Below are 17,927 nucleotides of genomic sequence, written 5' to 3' on the forward strand. Positions count from 1 at the left end.
ATTAGAATGTCTTTTTTGTGTCAACAATGGAGTACTGATTCCTCTTATTAAACTGTATTTTACTACAATTAGCAGGGCCATCCAGTGAGAGAAGACAGTTTCATTCAGAGATACAGTTCAGATCCAACTGGAGTTTTCCTAGATGACAGTCTGGATGATGGCTTTCTGCCTGCTCCAGGTAAGTACATAGACTCTTTTGAACCTTTGTGTTCCTCTCTGCTAACATTAATCACAGGAAAATAAGTTTTTGGATTTGATCCTGTGGAAAGAAACACCATTTAAAATTACACTGTCAGTTTTATTATGTCAATAACCAAAATTCCATTTAGAAGAAAATAGAAATTGAAACTGACAAAATAAAAGCAGATAAAAATAAACAATAACCAAATAATCAATGTTGATTGGTTATAATGGATTTTACAAACAGTAAAACAAACTGTAGTCACATTCAAACACAGAGATGGCTAACAACTGTATCAAATAATCCAAAAATTTACTATGAGGGATACAAAATATAGCAATCTATTTATATAAAATGGATAATGCAAATATACATGAATTGTATGTTCAACTGCTCCTTCACATAAGGACAGACTCTTAAAAATTAAGATATTTTCCTGAACTTTCCTTCAAGAGTGGTTGTTAGAGGTGAGTTAAAACAATCTGAGGCTAATGGAATCCTAAATGTGGGAGTGAATATTTGCTGGTCTAAAATAGTGTGACTGGCTACTGAAAAACACATACGAGTAGAGCCAGCAAAATCTAATTGTCTTTTTCTTTCTATAATACTTTGTTTAAGGCTTGACACTGACAGCTGATGTTATTGTTAGTATGTCCTGTAAAAAGCATAATCCTGCAATAATTTATCTTGCTTAAGTCAATTTAAAATTATCAGCCAAGATCAAGGAGATATTGCCAATTTTGGGGAATTTTTAACAATATAATCCTATGCTTACCAGATGAGTGAAATATTATCTCTATTTTTTTTTAATTGTTCAGTGAGGTGCTCATTCAATTGTCAAGCATAGAATCTAGACTGTTTATTAGTTTGGAATAATTTTTCCCCCAATGCTTCCTCTTTACAATAATCAGCCAAAGTATGCAAAGCTAATTAGAAACCAATTGGTACATATTAACAGTACTACATGCTTTGCATATAAAAGGACTTTAATGGACAGGAATTTCTCTGGACTACTGTTCTTTCACATTCCCTCAGATATTTAATTTAGAATTTTCATAAACTTTTGCATATTGACTGCAGCAAGCATCTGTCTACTGTAGAACTTTTAAATCAGTATCACATTCTATAGCTAGAATAAAAATAAATGCAGTAAGGGCAGCATACAATCAGACATATTATTTTCCACTATATGTTATGTATGATTAAAGCATGATCCAAAATCTATTCATCAGCCAACGTATGAACAAAATTGACCCAATATACAAATTTGTTATAAATATCTTGGGCATATGGTTTGCCATTTGGTGTATATTTAAAGATGGATACATCTCTAAAGTGGCAGGCAAATCTGAACTGCTTTTTTATTAATAGACATTATAATAGCAAAGCTGCAATTCCTTAAAATCAGAGCAATATGATTTATGAAGGTAAATCTGACGTAAACTCTGGATAGTCAGATGAATGGCATACAAATTTAATAAATAAATAAATAAACAGAGATACTAATACCAGCATTCATCATTCCAGATTATTAAATATCTATATACCACTAAAACTCTCATTCCTATAATCTTTAACTGGGCACAGGTTTTCTAGTATACTACTAAAATTCTCATTCCTGGCTGAAACAATGCATGATAGGACAAACATTTTTGAACCAAGGTACCTCAAATGAACTAACTTACAGAATGTGTCCAAGAGACACATGACTGCAGAGAAAAGGAAATGTGAGAAAGTTGTGGCTGCTTCAGTGCTGCTGAGCTATGCTGCTGTCACATGATGCTCATTTTGAATATTCTGCAACAGTTTTCCAGCTATTGTCTCAATCCCTTTTTCCTCATCAGCCATACCTCCCTGCTGGCCTTGGACTTCCAATTTCCTGCTGGCTTTTGCACTAACTTGCAAGCTTACCACAATTAAAATAAACAGAAAAGCTGGAAGAAATTCAAAAGCGAGGTGGAGGAAAGGAATGAGGGAGGGAGGGAGGGAGGGAAAGAGGGAGGAAGGAAGGAAGGAAGGAAGGAAGGAAGGAAGGAAGGAAGGAAGGAAGGAAGGAAGGAAGGAAGGAAGGAAGTTTTCAATGTTCCTTGCCAGTTTCCTTCCTTCCCCACCAATGGGGAAGCCAGAAGAAGTTGGAAGTCAGTCCATTGCTTTTTGTCTACCCATAGTAATTCTGATTCTCTGTTTACAGAGAAATATCTCTAAATGATGATCCAATGGGCATGAGTTGTCTAGAACTTACAATTTCAGCAGTGATAAATCTTTGTCTGGAGATTTGACTTAATCTCAGTCTCCAATTCTCTCTTTAATCTACTAAATAAGGAGAGGAAACAAATCTGTTTTGTGGTGGTAACTGAATTTACCAAACGGAATCTAGTCATTTGTTTCCAGTGTTGCATTAAAATTACCAGTAAGATTATTTTAAAAAGAAAATAAGAAAATAATATATTTCTTAAATACATCTTTATGTTGGGTTGATAGCGTCAACTGTCCAGTTGGCATTTCCAGGAAAAAAAAAATCTTGAGACATGATTTTACCAAGAGTATAATATTTTACTGAAAATTTATATTGGCACAGAAGAAGCAAAACCAGCTCTGGTTTTCCCACTCAAAAGCTTATTAATTAAACAATAGATTCCCTCGCCCCACTCACTGGGTGTTCATATTGTCCAGTAATAATACTTCTTGTTATGGAAAAAGTTCACTTCTCCATTGAGCACCTGCGTTAGTGACCTTGGCATTCTTGCAAGTTCTCAGTTGCCTAGATAACCACCCTTTCCACCTTTGCATTCCATTTCACAATTTTGTCAAGCTATGAACAAGGGAGAAAATGTAGGTCAAAGGGTGAATCAGTCTTGACAGTAGTGTTAATGTGAAAAGGTCACCTAGTCAACACTGTTATGTTATCTTTATCCCACTTCACTTCATGAAATCTTACAACAATTTACTGTTAGTCATTGTTCATGCTGTTTAGTTTTGTTTTTCAATGTCTTTTAGACTTTAGTTTTCCTAACTACGGTCTTCTCTGTTTGAGATTTTTTACTAGTAATCTCATTTCCTGCCTTCTGACCTATATAATAAATTGTCTGTGTTGTACCTGGATTCCATTTGTTCCTAGGGAGTTTAATATTGAAATGTGTCCTGGCCTCATAAACAACAGTCCCTGCATAAATCAGTGTTGTATACTACAGAACGTCCAAGTTTCAAATAAACACACAAGTAGAGAAAACACTAAAGAAGCAGAAAAAGAAAGTGAGAGTTCAAAAACAAACTCATAAAATCCAAGATCTTTACAACTAGGAAATGTGTTGTGACTTTCTTAGAGCACTATTGCTTCAGGGACTTTATCTAGATCTGTCAGGTGCAGCATTCTCTTTGTGTTACCAAACATTACTATAATGCTTTGTCTTTTGCTAGTCTCTCTTCAGATATCAGCTGTTATGTCCTGGGCCTGTGATTGACAGACCAGGTGCAGGAAGCTGCAAAGAGACCCGGGCAGACCACGTGGCTGCCCGGGACAGACAGGCTGTCTCCTATTGCGCCCGCGCAAAGCAGGGAAATACGTTGCATTTATTGGCTGACGCTGTTCCCTGCAAAAGGGTATAAGAGGGATCTGCGCCATTTTGTGTTGTTCTGTTGAAGCTTGAATAAAAAAGCAACTGTTGTTACACCTGCCTCGTCTCAATGCCTTACCAATGCACAGAACAGAACATTGGCGACGAGGATGGGATCATGCTACAAGGAAACAGCAACAAAAGAATACTAGGCTGACTCACCACGGGAGGCCGAAGTGCTTGGAAATTCGGCGTTCCAATTTGTGCGACTCTGCCTGCCAGTTCGAAAATGCTGGAGGAGAGCTTGGCAAGATTCACCCTAGAACCCCTTCACAAGCTGAGCAGCATGAGGCGTTTACGAGGCCGCCAAGGAGGAACGATGGGTAAGATAGAGTGTTTGTCCGAATTCGATACAGCGTACCCTGAACATTGGAGTTCATATGTTGCCAGAGTAGAGAACTACTTTCGTGTAAACCAAGTGCGGGAGGATGGGCTTAAAGCCGCAACATTACTGTGTGTCTATGGGCAAGAGACATTTGATATAGCTGAAAATCTGGTTGCCCCAGCACCTCTGGAATCCATCGCTTATACTGAGCTTAAGAAAATGTTAAAGGAACATTTTGAACCAAAGCTATCGGTGATTGCATGGTGTCATGCATTTGAGCAGCGGGACCAATGTCCAGGAGAGTCTGCTGTGGACTTTATTGCTGCTCTGCAGCAAGCTGCAAGGCCCTGTGAGTTCAAAGACTTAGAAGAACGGCTGTGTAATCAGCTAGTTTGTGGCTTGAGGAGCCAAGAGCTACAGCAAACGATTCTTCCAGGATGCGCTACGGGAGATCACGGCTGACGAAGCAGTGGGAGGAGCTGTTAAGGCCTTGCTGCTTTCCAAGAACCCTACAAGTTCGGGCTCAATCCATCAAGAGGTTGCTCAAGAGGTATCCAAACTGGATTCCAGAAATAAGGTCAACCGTCTGCAGCAGCCAGCAGAGAGAAGGCCCCAAGAGCATGCTGACAAGGGGTCTGACAAGGTGTTTCAGATGTGGAGGGTGCCACAAGCACTTTGACTGACATTTTCGCTCTGCTACTTACTGGGTGTGTGGCCGGCAAGGCCACACAGCCGCCGTCTGTTTGGGTCACAAAAAAGACCATCCATCAGAAAAATTGCCTCGGAAAGGTATCAGGGTCCCCAGCCAGAATAAGGTGGGTTTCTGCGTGTCCCGCAGGAGCGTTTTGCGAACAGGGGCCTACTGGCCATTGAAGAAAGAGCTGTGTGTTGATGTCAAATTGCAGGGGGTCCCCTTAACGATGGAGTTGGACACGGATTCAGCTCTGTCAATCATTTCCCAGAACACCTCAAGCAGATCTATTATAGAAACGGCCAGAGAGTCAAACTCAGGCCGTCGTATCTTAACAGACTTCCAGAATTCCTGAGTCAATGTGAAAGTGGAGGCCACGCTCAGAGTACACCGTGGGCAATTCGAAGGGTTTCTGGACATTGTTGTGGTTGAGGGTGACCACACGAGTCTAATCAGATCCAATTGGTTCGAGGCAATGGGCTACACAGCTTGCAAATGGCACACCTTGTGGAAGTTTGCAAGGAGTTTGTTGATGTGTTCAGACCAGAGCTAGGGTCGTACAAGGGTCCTCCAACTGCTTTGCGGTTAGATCCCTCCATTGCACCGATTAGGATTAAGCCTCGTCAGGTGCCTTTTGTGCTTAAGCAAAAGATTAATGCCGAGCTGGATAAACTGCTCCAGCAAGGTATTTTGGAACCTGTGGATAGCAGTCCATGGGAAACACCCATAGTCATGCCACTCAAGGCCAATGGAGAAGTCCGCATTTCTGCTGACTATAAATGCATGCTAAACAAAGTGTTACAGCACTCTTATCCGGTGCCTGTGGTGAGCCACATTTTGGGCTCACTTAAAAGAGGCCGAGTTTTTGCCAAACTCGATTTGGCTCAGGCCTATCAACAGCTACCGGTTGATTATGCAACGGCAGAGGCCCAGACAATCATAACGCACGGGGGAGCTTTCAAAGTCAGAAGACTGCAGTTTGGGGTTAATGTAGCCTCTGGCATTTTCCAAAGCGTGATGAAGTGAATGCTCCATAACATTCTGGGAGTTTGCCCATTTTTTGATGAGGTCCTCATCGCAGGGGAATCAATCGAAAACCTGGCGAAGCAGGGCTGAAGCTTAAGCAGGAAAAATGCAAAATTGGAGTCACTTCCACTGAATTCTTTTCGCATAATGCCAAAGGCATCCATCCTGCTGAATCTAAGCTCAAAGCAATTCAGCAGGCCCCAAGTCCCAAGTTGAAGACCAAACTTCAAGCCTTCCTTGGGCTTCTAAATTTTTACCATTCCTTCCTCCCTCACAAGGTTGCAGTGGCAGAGCCGTTACACCGGCTCTTGGACAGACAGGCTCCATGGAAGTGGACACAAGTCCACGAAAGGAGTTTTGCTGACGTCAAGGCATTGTTGTCTTCAAATGCTGTTCTCGCTCATTTCAATGAGCAGCTGCCAGTGTGTGTAGTCTGCAATGCATCCTCTTATGGGATCAGGGCTGTCTTAAGTCACCTCAAGGCTGATGGATCACAAGTTCCTGTAGCCTACTATTCAAGGACTCTGTTTTCTGCTGAGCGTAATTACACACAGATAGACAGAGAAGCCTTGGCCATAGTGCAGGGCTTTTCAACCTTTTCACCGACTGTACCACTTTTAGGATATGGCAATATTCGAGTACCACCTAGCAAGGTGTCAAAAACTTGATGACCAAAAAACAAACTGTTTAAAGTTACAATTGCACTGAAATGACTTATGACCATTTTTCACACTTATGACCATTGCAGCATGCCCAGAGTCATGTGATTTATATTTGGATGCTTGCCAATGGATTCATATTTATGATGGTCACAGTATCCCAGGGTCATGTGATCGCCTTTTGTAGCCTTCTGACTAGCAAAGTTAGTGGGGAAACCAGATTCACTTAACAACCATGTTACTAATTTAATCTTTCTCTCCTCTTTCTCTCCTCTTTCTCTCTCCCTCTCTCTTTGTCTCTCCCTCTCTCTCTCTCCCTATCTCTCCCTCCCTCTGTCTTCCTCTTTCTCTTTTTTCCTTTCTATTTCTCCCTCTTTCTCTCTCTCTTTCTCCCTCTCTTTCTCTCCCTCTCTCTTTCTCTCTCTTCCTCCCTCCCTCCTCTCTCTCTCTCTCTCTCCGATTGGGGATCAATTTGGAGGTTTGGAGGGGAGGGGAGCGGCCGAGGGCTGCCCATGTGACCTTGAAGCAGACACCTTTGGAAGTACCAATGCTGCTCCAGCCAGGCTCGAGCCGGGCAGAGCGGGTGATGGGAGAGAAGCAGGCCAATCGCCTTACCGGCAGCTGGGGCTCTGGCGCGCCTTCCCGGCCAGTGGAGCCTATAGTAGCACTGGGATCGCATGGCTCCTGGGGACTTCCTGGCTGCACTTGTCAGGGGCGGGGCACCTGGGCGCAGGGCCAATTAGGAGCACTGCAAGGGGGTAAACCTGCATGAAGAGCCATGCCCTTTCTGTGGAGGAGGGACACGATGAGGGAGCCAACCAATCACGGAACGTAGATTCTGATGGGTGGACGGCCTGAGCTGAGATGCCGGCAATTGCCTTGAGCTGGCACCACAGCCTGATGAGACTGCGCTGCACGCAACAGGCAGCACATAGTGGCTAATGAGTGCCGGGTGGGTGGTGGTGCTTGAGGGGTGGCTACTGTGCGGCACCATTGTGACTGTCAAGCCCCATGGGCTCGACATTCCTACAAGGGGGGGACTCATGCAGCCGGCCACTGAAGCATGCTGCTGGCCGCCAGAAACACCACAAAGGAGGAACAGCTGACAGCAGCCTACCGGGCGGTATGCAGGACTCCAGTGCACCCCAGGACTGCCCACCGGTGCCTGGTTAGATCAGCTGGCCGGCGCTTCATTGTAGCCGGCTCTGGTGGCAGCGGGTATTCCCTGGTGTCACGGAACACGGCAACGTCACCGATGGGCAGGGCATCCTGAGGAGGCTGCCGGCACCTGGTTGAAACAGCTGGCTAGCACTTAGTTGTAACTGGCTCTGGCAGGGATCCCCCAGAGCTTGCAGCTTCAGTTTCCCAGATCAGTTTCCCAGATCAGTTTCCCAGTGTGCGGGCATTGGAATGTTCGATCGGTATTGAGAGCGGAGCTCAGTGAGCCTGTAGCAAGGGAGCAGCCCATCCCACCCACGGCTGTCCCGCAAGTCACCATCAGATGCCTATCACGGGCGGGTGTCCTGAGCCAATGAGACGCTGGCAATCGCCTCGAGCCACTGCCATGGCCCGATGACACCACGCTGCACCCGACAGGCAGCATGTAGTGGCCAATGAGTGCTGGACAGGGGTGGCACTTGAGGGGTGGCTACTGAGTGTGTGGAACCATTATGGCCAGTTCGATCGGTATCAGGAGTGGGGAGCAGAGAGCTAAGCTCAGCAAGCCTGGAGCAAGGGAGCAGCCTCCCTCTGCCCAGGCTGTCTCCTGAATCACTGTCAACATCAGCAAAACAAATGTGGGCCTCAATTCCCATCTGCTGCCATGGGATGAGTCCTCTGGGAGGGCACGCGCCATCTGGCTGCTTTGCTTTCCCCTCCGTAAAGCTGGGCACCTCGGGAAGAGGAGAGGGGGAAAAGACTCGAGCCCCAGGAGGCAATGTGAGGGCCATGAGGGGTATCGCAAGCTCACAGGAAGGAAGAGGAAAAGAAAATGGAAAAGAGTGAGGCCGCAACAGAGAGAGAGAAGGGGGAAAAGAAGGGGGCGGTTGTGAGGTTGGCACTTAGGGCCAACAGCTACCTGTGAATGGCTCTGACCCCTTCAGGCTCGCACTTGCTTCTGAAGTAAGAAGAGGGGGGAAGAGTGACGTGGATCCTGCACAACAAGTCCCTGGGGAGGGTGGGGCCTCGCTCTGCGCCTGCGCTCTTCGTGCGTCCTCAGTAGGGTTCTTGCAGGCCATCGCCAAGCAGCATGTTTTCAGTTTCAACAAGCGAGCTGGGAAGGAGGGGAAGGAGGAAGGCGATGCCGCGTACCACCAGCCAGGTGGTCGCGTACCACTAGTGGTACACGTACCACTGGTTGAAAAGCCCTGCCATAGTGGCTGGCATAAAAAAGTTCCATGACTTTTTGTATGGTCACCACTTCACAGTCTTTACAGACCACAAGCCACTGCTGGGATTGTTCACAACGAACAAGCAAACCCCACACATAATTTCTCCTAGAACGTTGAGGTGGTCAATTTTCCTTTCTGCATATGACTACTCCCTGGTTCACAAACCAGACAAAGAAATGGGCGGTGCAAATGGCCTTAGTATGTTGCCTCTACAGCTTATAGAATCAGATCCTGCTCCAGCTAACCACATACTGACTATCCAGGATTTGTCTGAGTCTCCCCTCAATGCAGGGGATGTGGCTGCAGAAACAGCCACTGATCACACGCTAACATGCATGTTGACATGGGTGCTGTCAGGATGGCCTGACACATGTCTTGGCTCCAATTCCCAGAGTTTCTGGAAAAGGATGCATGAGTTATCCACCTTTAAGGGTTGTGTCCTGTGGGGTAGCAGGGTAGTGATCCCAACCTCATTGAGGACTAGAGTCTTGCAGTCTTTGCATGAGGGACATCCAGGAATAGTCCAGATGAAGGCGCTTGCATGAAGGCTTGATAAGGAGATTGAGATCCAGGTCCAGGGGTACCAGGCCTGAAATGCCACAGGCTCCTGTACCCAGGTGGGAGGACACACATGCTCCTTGGTCGAGGGTTCATATCGATTACGCTGGCCCCTTTCAGGGGCAATTCTTCCTCATTGTTGTGGACAGTCACTCTAAATGGCTAGAGGTCATTCCAGTGTCCACCACCATGACTACTGCCAGGACCATCCAGGTGCTGATAGGGATCTTCGCCTCTCATGGGCTGCCAGATGTCCTTGTCTCCGACAACGGGCCTCAATTCACCTCTTTGGAGTCCCAGGCTTTCCTGCAAGCCAACATGATTCATCATGCTACTTCAGCACCCTTTCATCCGGCTTCCAACGGCCAAGCTGAGCACATGGTGCGCACAACCAAAGACACCTTGAAGAGGCTCACTCACGGGAGCTGGCACTACATGTTAGCTGATTTTCTCCTTTGCCACCGCACCACACCTTGCACAGCTACTGGAAAAAGCCCAGCTGAATTCCGCTGGGGTCGCTGTTTAATTACCAAACTGGACAGATTGCACCCAGACCGGGTGGCTTCATGGGTGTCACAGCCATGGGCACTGAGGAGCCTACAAGTAGGCGATCCGGTTTGGGCAAGGAACTATGGACCTGGAAATCTCTGGGTGACAGCAGTGGTCTGCAAAGTCACTGGGCCACTGTCATACGAAGTGGCCTTGGACGATGGTCGCGTGCTGCATGGGCACATTGAGCAGTTGTGATGGAGGCTACCTTGTCACCCTTCCACTCCTGACTCTGCTCTTGGGGGGGAGGACCATGATCATGATCGTGGATCTCAGTCTCTCTGTGAAAGCGGGAGTTTGCACTCTGCAAATAGGGGTTTCGCCAATGAGGCGCCTCCAGACTCTGGCACTGGGTCCATGGGACATTGCACGCAACCGGCTTTTCATGCCACTCCTACTGCAGGCCTTGTGCCTACGGGACAGTGCTCCCAACAGGGGTCTCTTGCAGACCTGGGGAATTCCATCCCACCAAGGAATTCTGGTCTGAGCTTACTGGAAAGAGCCAGCCGAAGTCAAATGGACAAAGGGTTGGGCTTACCGGACCAGGCCAGTCAGCAAGTTGCAGGTTCGCCTGTATCAATTGGACCTTAAAGTCCCGGTCTGCCAAGCCTGGCAGGCGAGCTTGCAGACCGGGCACTTCCAGCAGCTCTGAGACACTCAGAGCGGGTCAGATGCTCTCCAAAGTTCTTACAAGATTATGTAAGGTTCCTGTCAGTAAGCTGGCAGACCTAAGGGTTCCCTAGAAATAAGAACACGCTCAAAGGGGTAATAGTTAAAAATAGTAGTGTCTATTTTTTTAACTAAGAGGGGAGGGGTGGGCCTGTGATTGACAGAGCAGGTGCAGGAAGCTGCAGAGTCTGCCCGGGACAGACAGGCTGTCTCCAGCCTATTGCGCACACGCAAAGCGGGAAAATACGTTGCATTTATTGGCTGACGCTGTTCCCTGCAAAAGGGTATAAAAGGGATCCACGCCATTTTGTGTTGTTCTGTTGAAGCTTGAATAAAGAAGCAATTGTTGTTACACCTGCTTTGTCTCAGTGCCTTACTAACGCACAGAACAGAACACCAGCATTCACAAAGGCTATGTGAAGGAGACTCCACTAATTTGAAAGAAGATAAAGCTTTACCAATAGACAAAACTAGTTGTAGATTGTGGTGTTTGAAATATAAACTTTTTAAAATGCAGTAATTGCATAAGTTAGTGTGAACTTTTACTGGTCTCCAGAAGGCTGTATCAATTTAATAATTAATGAACAATGTCTCATTAATAGAAATTTGCAGTTAAATAAAGGTAAGATATTGAGTCATATATACTGTTCTAAATATATATTTTGTCTTTCTAAAATCATTTCAGAATACATAAACCAGCAAGTGACCTCAAATGCATCTGCTTCTATGGTACAAAATCCAGTCTATAACACTTTCTCCCTTCCCATTGATCCAAAGTCTATGAATGATTCAAATCAAGAAAAGCTGCATAACACAGCACTGGATAACCCAGAATATCTCAACACAAGTCTCTCGCCTTTGGCTAACACAGTTTTTGATAGCTCCTCCTACTGGGACCAGACAGCCAACCACCAAATCAATCTGGACAATCCAGACTATCAGCAAGACTTCTTGCCCAGAGACAACAAGCCTAATGGCATTGTTAAACTTCCTCCAGCTGAGAATCCAGAATACCTAAGGGTAGCAATGCCGAAAAATGAATACATTGAAGCCTCAGCATGACCATGATAGAGACATTGTATAATCTGAGCAATACAGGCAAGAAACATAGATGAAAGAGTTGTTTGCTATATAGAAACAGACTATGGTTAGATTAAAAATCATCATTACATTTTGGAGTACACTTTTTCTTTCATGTGTCTGTACCGTTTCAGCAAGTTTGCTTAGAACTTCATTTATTTCTCTGTTTACAAAAGATGCAACAAAGAACCAAGAAATATCAACTACCAAGCAATATTTTTTCTTAAGCTATATATTATCATCACAGCCTTTTTCTGAATATTAACTGCTGTAATAAGCATCCACCTTAAATCTATTTGATATCTTATCTTTTATAGGTAATTTGGGGTACTTCTTTAAAAAAGCCTTTATGATAGCAAATGACAAGTTATTTATTCCATGTGGATCACAGTGAAAGGAGCACAGGGTAAGTGGAAGGACTCAAGACTCAAATCATTTTGCCAGTCTCCTTCATAGAATTTCCAGTAATTTGATTTAAAGAGAAGCTTGTTCCTATGCTTTAGTTCAGCTATTTGAACACCAGCTTATTTGCTATTTTATTTGCAATGAAAATAATATTTTTTAAAAATGTGAGAATTCTGCTCAATATTATAACCTGTGATTACATTGGGAGAAAGAATGCCTAGTGCTTCATATAGCACGTACTGCCACTACTACTGTTGGGAAGTTCTGCAGGAATGTTGATAAAATCCAAGAAGTTCAGGAATAGTCATCAGGTATTCTCTTGCATGTTTCTGTAATACTCATTGTAAGTATGAGCAGCATTGTTTCTTTGGTCTGTTGTGGTTTTGTACTTGTATCTTAGTTTCAAACATTCCACTTCACTGCCTTGCTGCATTTGAACACAGTATCTATATAAAATGGTGAGGAAATGCCATTTAGCTAAAATTGAATTATTACATACATCCATTACATGCACTAAGGATGGATCTCGGAGAAATCTATTGCAAAAACTGAAAGAAGTCTATGATGTGGCTCAACTTTCATTTATCGTGAATTTATGCAGAAATTATTAGTAGAGAAAATATTACATCCAGGGAAAATATTTTTATACCAAAATTCAGCATTATATGATAAATAAATATATGATAACCAGTTAATTTGCAGAAGTCATATGAGGCATGATTCAGCAACTGCATTTAAAGAGATAAATTAACTTAATCTTCCAAAATATTCCAAAGTAGAATGGTTTTCAGGCCAGCCTGATCATTATATATTAAACTGATGTTCTAATACAATGCTTGTGCATATTTCTATTCAGAACTTAGCCTAATGAATTCAATACAGTTGTCTATCTAATAGGAGTATATAGGATTGCAACCTAGTAGTTGTGATCTAGGTGTGATCTAGAATACGCCTATTTTAAAATAAGATCTATTAAATTTAGTGGGATTTATTTCTGTGCTAGTATACATAATGTTGCAGCTCTCCTGGTCTCTTATATCATGGGAGTAGTGGCAACAGTCTAATACTGTTATCCCTCTTAGTTGAGTTTATGACTTTGATATGTGATAAGGCCACTATATTACAATTTCTATATTGTTCAAAATAATACTGAATGTAATCATTAGAATCCCTACCATTATTACAAATGAAAAATCATTGAGAAATAGCTATTCCTCTTTTTAAGGATACTATAAATTATGTAAATTATATAAATACATATGGAAAGTTGCCCTGAGTATAATTCATTACGTTAGGTTATGGCATTTCATATCCCAGGAAATATAAGGTAAAAATCATCACATAGTTGAAAAAAAAACTAATCATACATATAAATATATCCTCAAAAGGTTGGAGATGTTCTAAATAGTTCACTATGAAGCACCAAATCATCCTGAATATCTATTCTTTACAATGCTGTTGACTTGGCTCTGGGTAATGGAAACTAAAGACTATAGAGAGTATAAATATATCTGGAAACTCTGATTTGGACAAACAAATCCAATACTTTAATGTGAAAGTATTTGAAACATTTTCCATATTTATTGCATAGAAGGGACAAGAATTCCTTTCCAAACTTAAAGGTGCCTGCATTTATGCTGGTGATGGATGCTATCTATTTCATTGTGTCACATTCTCAGCAATTCTCTCTCCACATTGTATGACTTCTTTTAGTTGTTTTATGATTTGGCAGTATTGGCTTTGATGGTATCTTGCAACCATGTTTTTATGGTGGCCTCATTTCCTTTTACTAATGATTCCAAACTTAACTGCCTTTTCCAGTGAGTTTGATTGTATGACATGACCAAAATACGTAAGGCCAAATTTTATTGTTCTGGCTATATTTCTAGTTTTGTATGCTCCATATTTGCTTGTTTGTAACATTTGCTGTACAAGAAATGTGCAAGAACCTTCTCCAACACCATAGCTTGAAGAAGTCAATTTTCCTCCTGATCAGTTTTTTTCATGGTCCAGCTTTTGTAGCCATAGGTAATTATGGAAAATACGATAGTATGGACTAATTCTCATTAAGTTGCCAGAATGTACCTACTACATACATGCAATAAGCTGTATATATATTTCCTGCTCTGATTTGCAGGAATTGGGCACAATTCTATATGCATTCTATATGCATGATGTCAAGTAAACAAATTATTTTGCTTATATAGCTGGAGGTATACAGTGTAAAACCATCTTGGATTGTTACATATAATGATTTTTCCTTTGAAAACTCATATTGATTCCCAAGCAAAAGATTTGTGTAAATTGTGGTTATGTATGAAGTCACCCTAAGTGATATTTTGCATTTCTGAACAAGGATTTCATTTTGAGGACTTAGATCAGTGGTTCTCAACCTTTTTAATGCCGCGACCCCCCAACCGGTCGTAAGTCGAGGACTACCCAACTGGTCGTAAGTCGAGGACTACCCAACCAGTCGTAAGTCGAGGACTTTCCCTGCCCGGGAGCGCCGCGCATGCGTGGTGCCGCCCCCTGCGCCAGCCGAGGCATAGCTGGCAAGCGGCAGAGACGGTGCAGGCCAACCACCAGCTGGGCCACCAGCTGGCCCAGCCCAAGGGAGGTAAGGCACCCGCCGGGCCCCATGCATGCCAGAAATCCTCCCTGCGCCCGCCGGCCTCTCACCTCCCATCCCTGGCCCTCTTTTACTTACATTTTTAATAGTTTCTCAGCAGGGAGGGGTAGAAACTTCCAGACCGCTCACCTTCGCTGCAGACAACTTGCAGCACCGTTTGCAGAATGGGACTTTTGGTGGATTCAGCAGGGCAGAGACAGCCTGAACAATTCCTATTGGCTTTTGAAAGCCAATAGAATTAGACTCTATTCAAGAGAGTCTATTCTATTGGCTTTCAAAAGCCAATAGAATAAAAGGGAGTAGTACAGCTAAGGAAAAGGGGAAAAAATGGCGGACTGTGTTGTTTGGCGACCCCCGTGAAATGATCATTCAACCCCAAATGGGGTCCCGACCCACAGGTTGAGAACTACTGACTTAGATAATAAAATAAAAATTATTATCCACCTGTCATGGTTCCGACAGCGTTGACACACCTCTTCAATGTCAGCAGTTATTAACATGCTCTAATTTTCTATGATTTATATTTCTCTGTGAGAAAATATGTTAGAAAAAGTGGGGGGAAATCTCTTTGTTCTTATCAGCCATGTTTAAATTGTGTATAATAGTGTGATCAATATATGATACTGCCAAGGAACAGCCCTCAGATGTAGAATCTTCAGTTGCTGGTAAACATATTTCTTTCTCTTTAAGATCCGTATTACTTTTTCATATTCCTTATAATATTTCACTTTTTATCTGGCATCAGACTTTTTAAATAAGTCTTTTTAGAAAAAAAATCATATAGCTGCTACACATTAAAAATACACTTCTTTTTACATAAAAAAGGATATTTCGATGTTAGAACTGAGGACATTGTCAAGAAGACATTTTTGTTATAAATTCATAAATAAAAATTGGTTATCACCACTTTCCTAGGCTCTTATTATTAATGCAAGAGAACATTTAATTGTGACTGGGCATAACTAGACTCCTATTTTAAACAAGAGAGTATGGTGTACTTTCCTAGAGCAACATCAGTCAATGAATGGCAAAAATTGTTCATTGCTTTTTAAGATAGGCTTCAGTGGAAAGTTCAGTATTAATATGGATTCAGGGAATGGTAATAAGACAGTCATTCTTATTAGATAGTGTTAAAGAGGCTAGATTGCGACCAGAGAGACCCAGTCTATCTTTAGGCGCAAAGGTTTCCTGGGTAACCTTTTTAAAAATTGCTTGGAGAAAATGAGACGAAGGGAATATTCTGTCTGCCATATCACTCTTCCAAAGAAAAGGCAGAATATAAAGATAATTTTAAAAGTATGATATTGTACTATAAGGATAAAGGGAATTGTGTAGTTGTTTGATGAAATGTATATAATTCCAATGGAAGAAAATGTCTGTAGCTCAGGGTTGAACTGTGGAGTCCTTGATGCTCTCTGTGCTAACAGTTGTTTTATTGCCCAATTAAGCAACATCATCAGCACTGTAATGCACTATTTAGAAAAAGAAAGTCAACTTCTGTGATTAGATTCACTAAGGGAAAATTATGTACAACATGTAGGTACATACTGTATGTGGGTAGGTATTTGGTGCATAAGAATTTAATTTGCTAGCTAGGAATGGGATGCATATTCTGCCCAGAGCTCATAAGTGTTTCACCAGGAATTAGAAACTGAATTCAAAAAAGATCCTGTGGAGTTACTGTGAGATCATTGAAATGCATTAACTTTATGTAGATAGGATTAAAACAGGTCTATAAAGAATATGTAGTGTTTATTTAGCTTTCAAATCACTGGCCTGCATTTCTGTTCCAAATAGACATTATACAAGAATAATAGAATGCATATCAGTAGCTTAAGCATTGTAAATACAGCCATCTACAAAAGCAGTTTATATACCAATTAAGGAATTGTAATCCAATTGAATGGAGCAGTAGACAAATTAAGAACAAGACAAATAAACTAATGCCACATTTTGTATTTGTGTTTTAATGTTAATTTGTGTATATCGAGTGATGAAAAAGATTTATATAATTCTTTTCCATCTTTTAATATGTGGGAATTATTGTAATATAGCATATTACATTTGTTGTGTAGTAAAGGACTGCCTTTTGGCATTATTGATACTGAAAGGTCTGCTTTTGTTTGTTTTTTTAATTTGATAGTTGAAATTACATTAATATGCAGAATGTTCCAGAAATAAAGAGAATTGTTATTATTGCCCCAATGTATTAATGTAGAACCACATTCCAGCAAAATTAATGGAAATTGCTCCTTAAAATGTTGGGGTAACAATAGTATAACAGTTATTTACAGTATTGATTGACCTTTAAGATGTTTATTCCTGCTGCCTTATCCAATAATTAACAATAATCATTTACTTGACATTTATTTGAGGCAATCTGGAGAATGTTTGATTTCCAATGTGTTACTTCTGGATACATTAATATTCCAGGTATTCCAGAAGCTTATCTTCACAATATTGAAAATAAAACAGTTCAGAGATATCAGCAGGAAGAAATTAAAATTAGAGATCATATAAAGAGAGAAGACAGAGACTGTGTCTATGCCCCCAAATTCCATTGCTTGGTATTATGTAAATAAATTTGTGTCTCTCTAAATAATATTGTTTGATAAAATGCTAGATGTTGTCTGCTTTGATTTTTACAATTCCTAAATTTCCAAGGAAAAAATTAATTGGATCTTTTTCTATATGCTCTGTATTGTAAATATAAATATTCTTTTCTTCATAATCTGGGCAATGAAAGATGCTGAATTTGGAAGAGAGAGACAGGGAGAGACTACTGTACAAAGAGCAGAGAAAATAAAAATAGCTTTATGAAATGACAGTAGTGTCTTGGTAATTCCCTATTAGATTAAACCTAAAGAAATACATTTTATAAAAGTTTTCAAAAGAAGCACTTTGCACAAAATAAAGGGCTACTTTAATATTTTGTGGGTTTTTTTCTTACAGTCCATTCTGAATGTGGCAGTTGCATAAGCTACCAATATTTTTTAATGCAAATACATTGTAGTCTTAAAATTTCACATTCCTTGTTTTCAAAAATGACCATGATTTGTTTTTAAAGCATGATTGCTTTTATCTCAATAAAGCCTATGAAACAATCTTCCTTCTGCTTGTTATTATTTAAAGATGTGGGTTTAGGCAATCA

The 17,927-nt window shown here is 41.8% G+C and overlaps 1 protein-coding gene across 4 annotated transcripts in view; it reads left to right on the forward strand.

Annotated features, from left to right (window-relative positions):
* EGFR (epidermal growth factor receptor) overlaps nucleotides 1-13,504 on the forward strand; it is a 220,957-nt gene extending 207,453 nt beyond the window's left edge. The window contains exons 27-29 of one of the 4 annotated variants that reach the window (XR_005555968.1): nucleotides 73-178; nucleotides 3,885-4,118; nucleotides 11,348-11,482. Coding sequence is in view for 2 of the 4 variants with exons in the window: in XM_039336677.1 (XP_039192611.1) it covers nucleotides 73-178; nucleotides 11,348-11,724 (483 nt within the window). In the remaining 2 variants the exon portion in view is untranslated. Of the gene's footprint in view, nucleotides 1-72; nucleotides 179-3,884; nucleotides 4,119-11,347 lie in introns of all 4 variants that reach the window. The other 3 variants (XR_005555969.1, XM_039336678.1, XM_039336677.1) reach the window with 3 other exon arrangements.
* The last annotated feature ends 4,423 nt before the right edge of the window (nucleotides 13,505-17,927 follow it).

The sequence above is a fragment of the Crotalus tigris genome, unplaced genomic scaffold (genome assembly GCF_016545835.1).
Source record: "Crotalus tigris isolate CLP2741 ecotype Arizona unplaced genomic scaffold, ASM1654583v1 scf7180000017666.379230911805:20528666, whole genome shotgun sequence".
Classification (NCBI taxonomy): domain Eukaryota; kingdom Metazoa; phylum Chordata; class Lepidosauria; order Squamata; family Viperidae; genus Crotalus; species Crotalus tigris.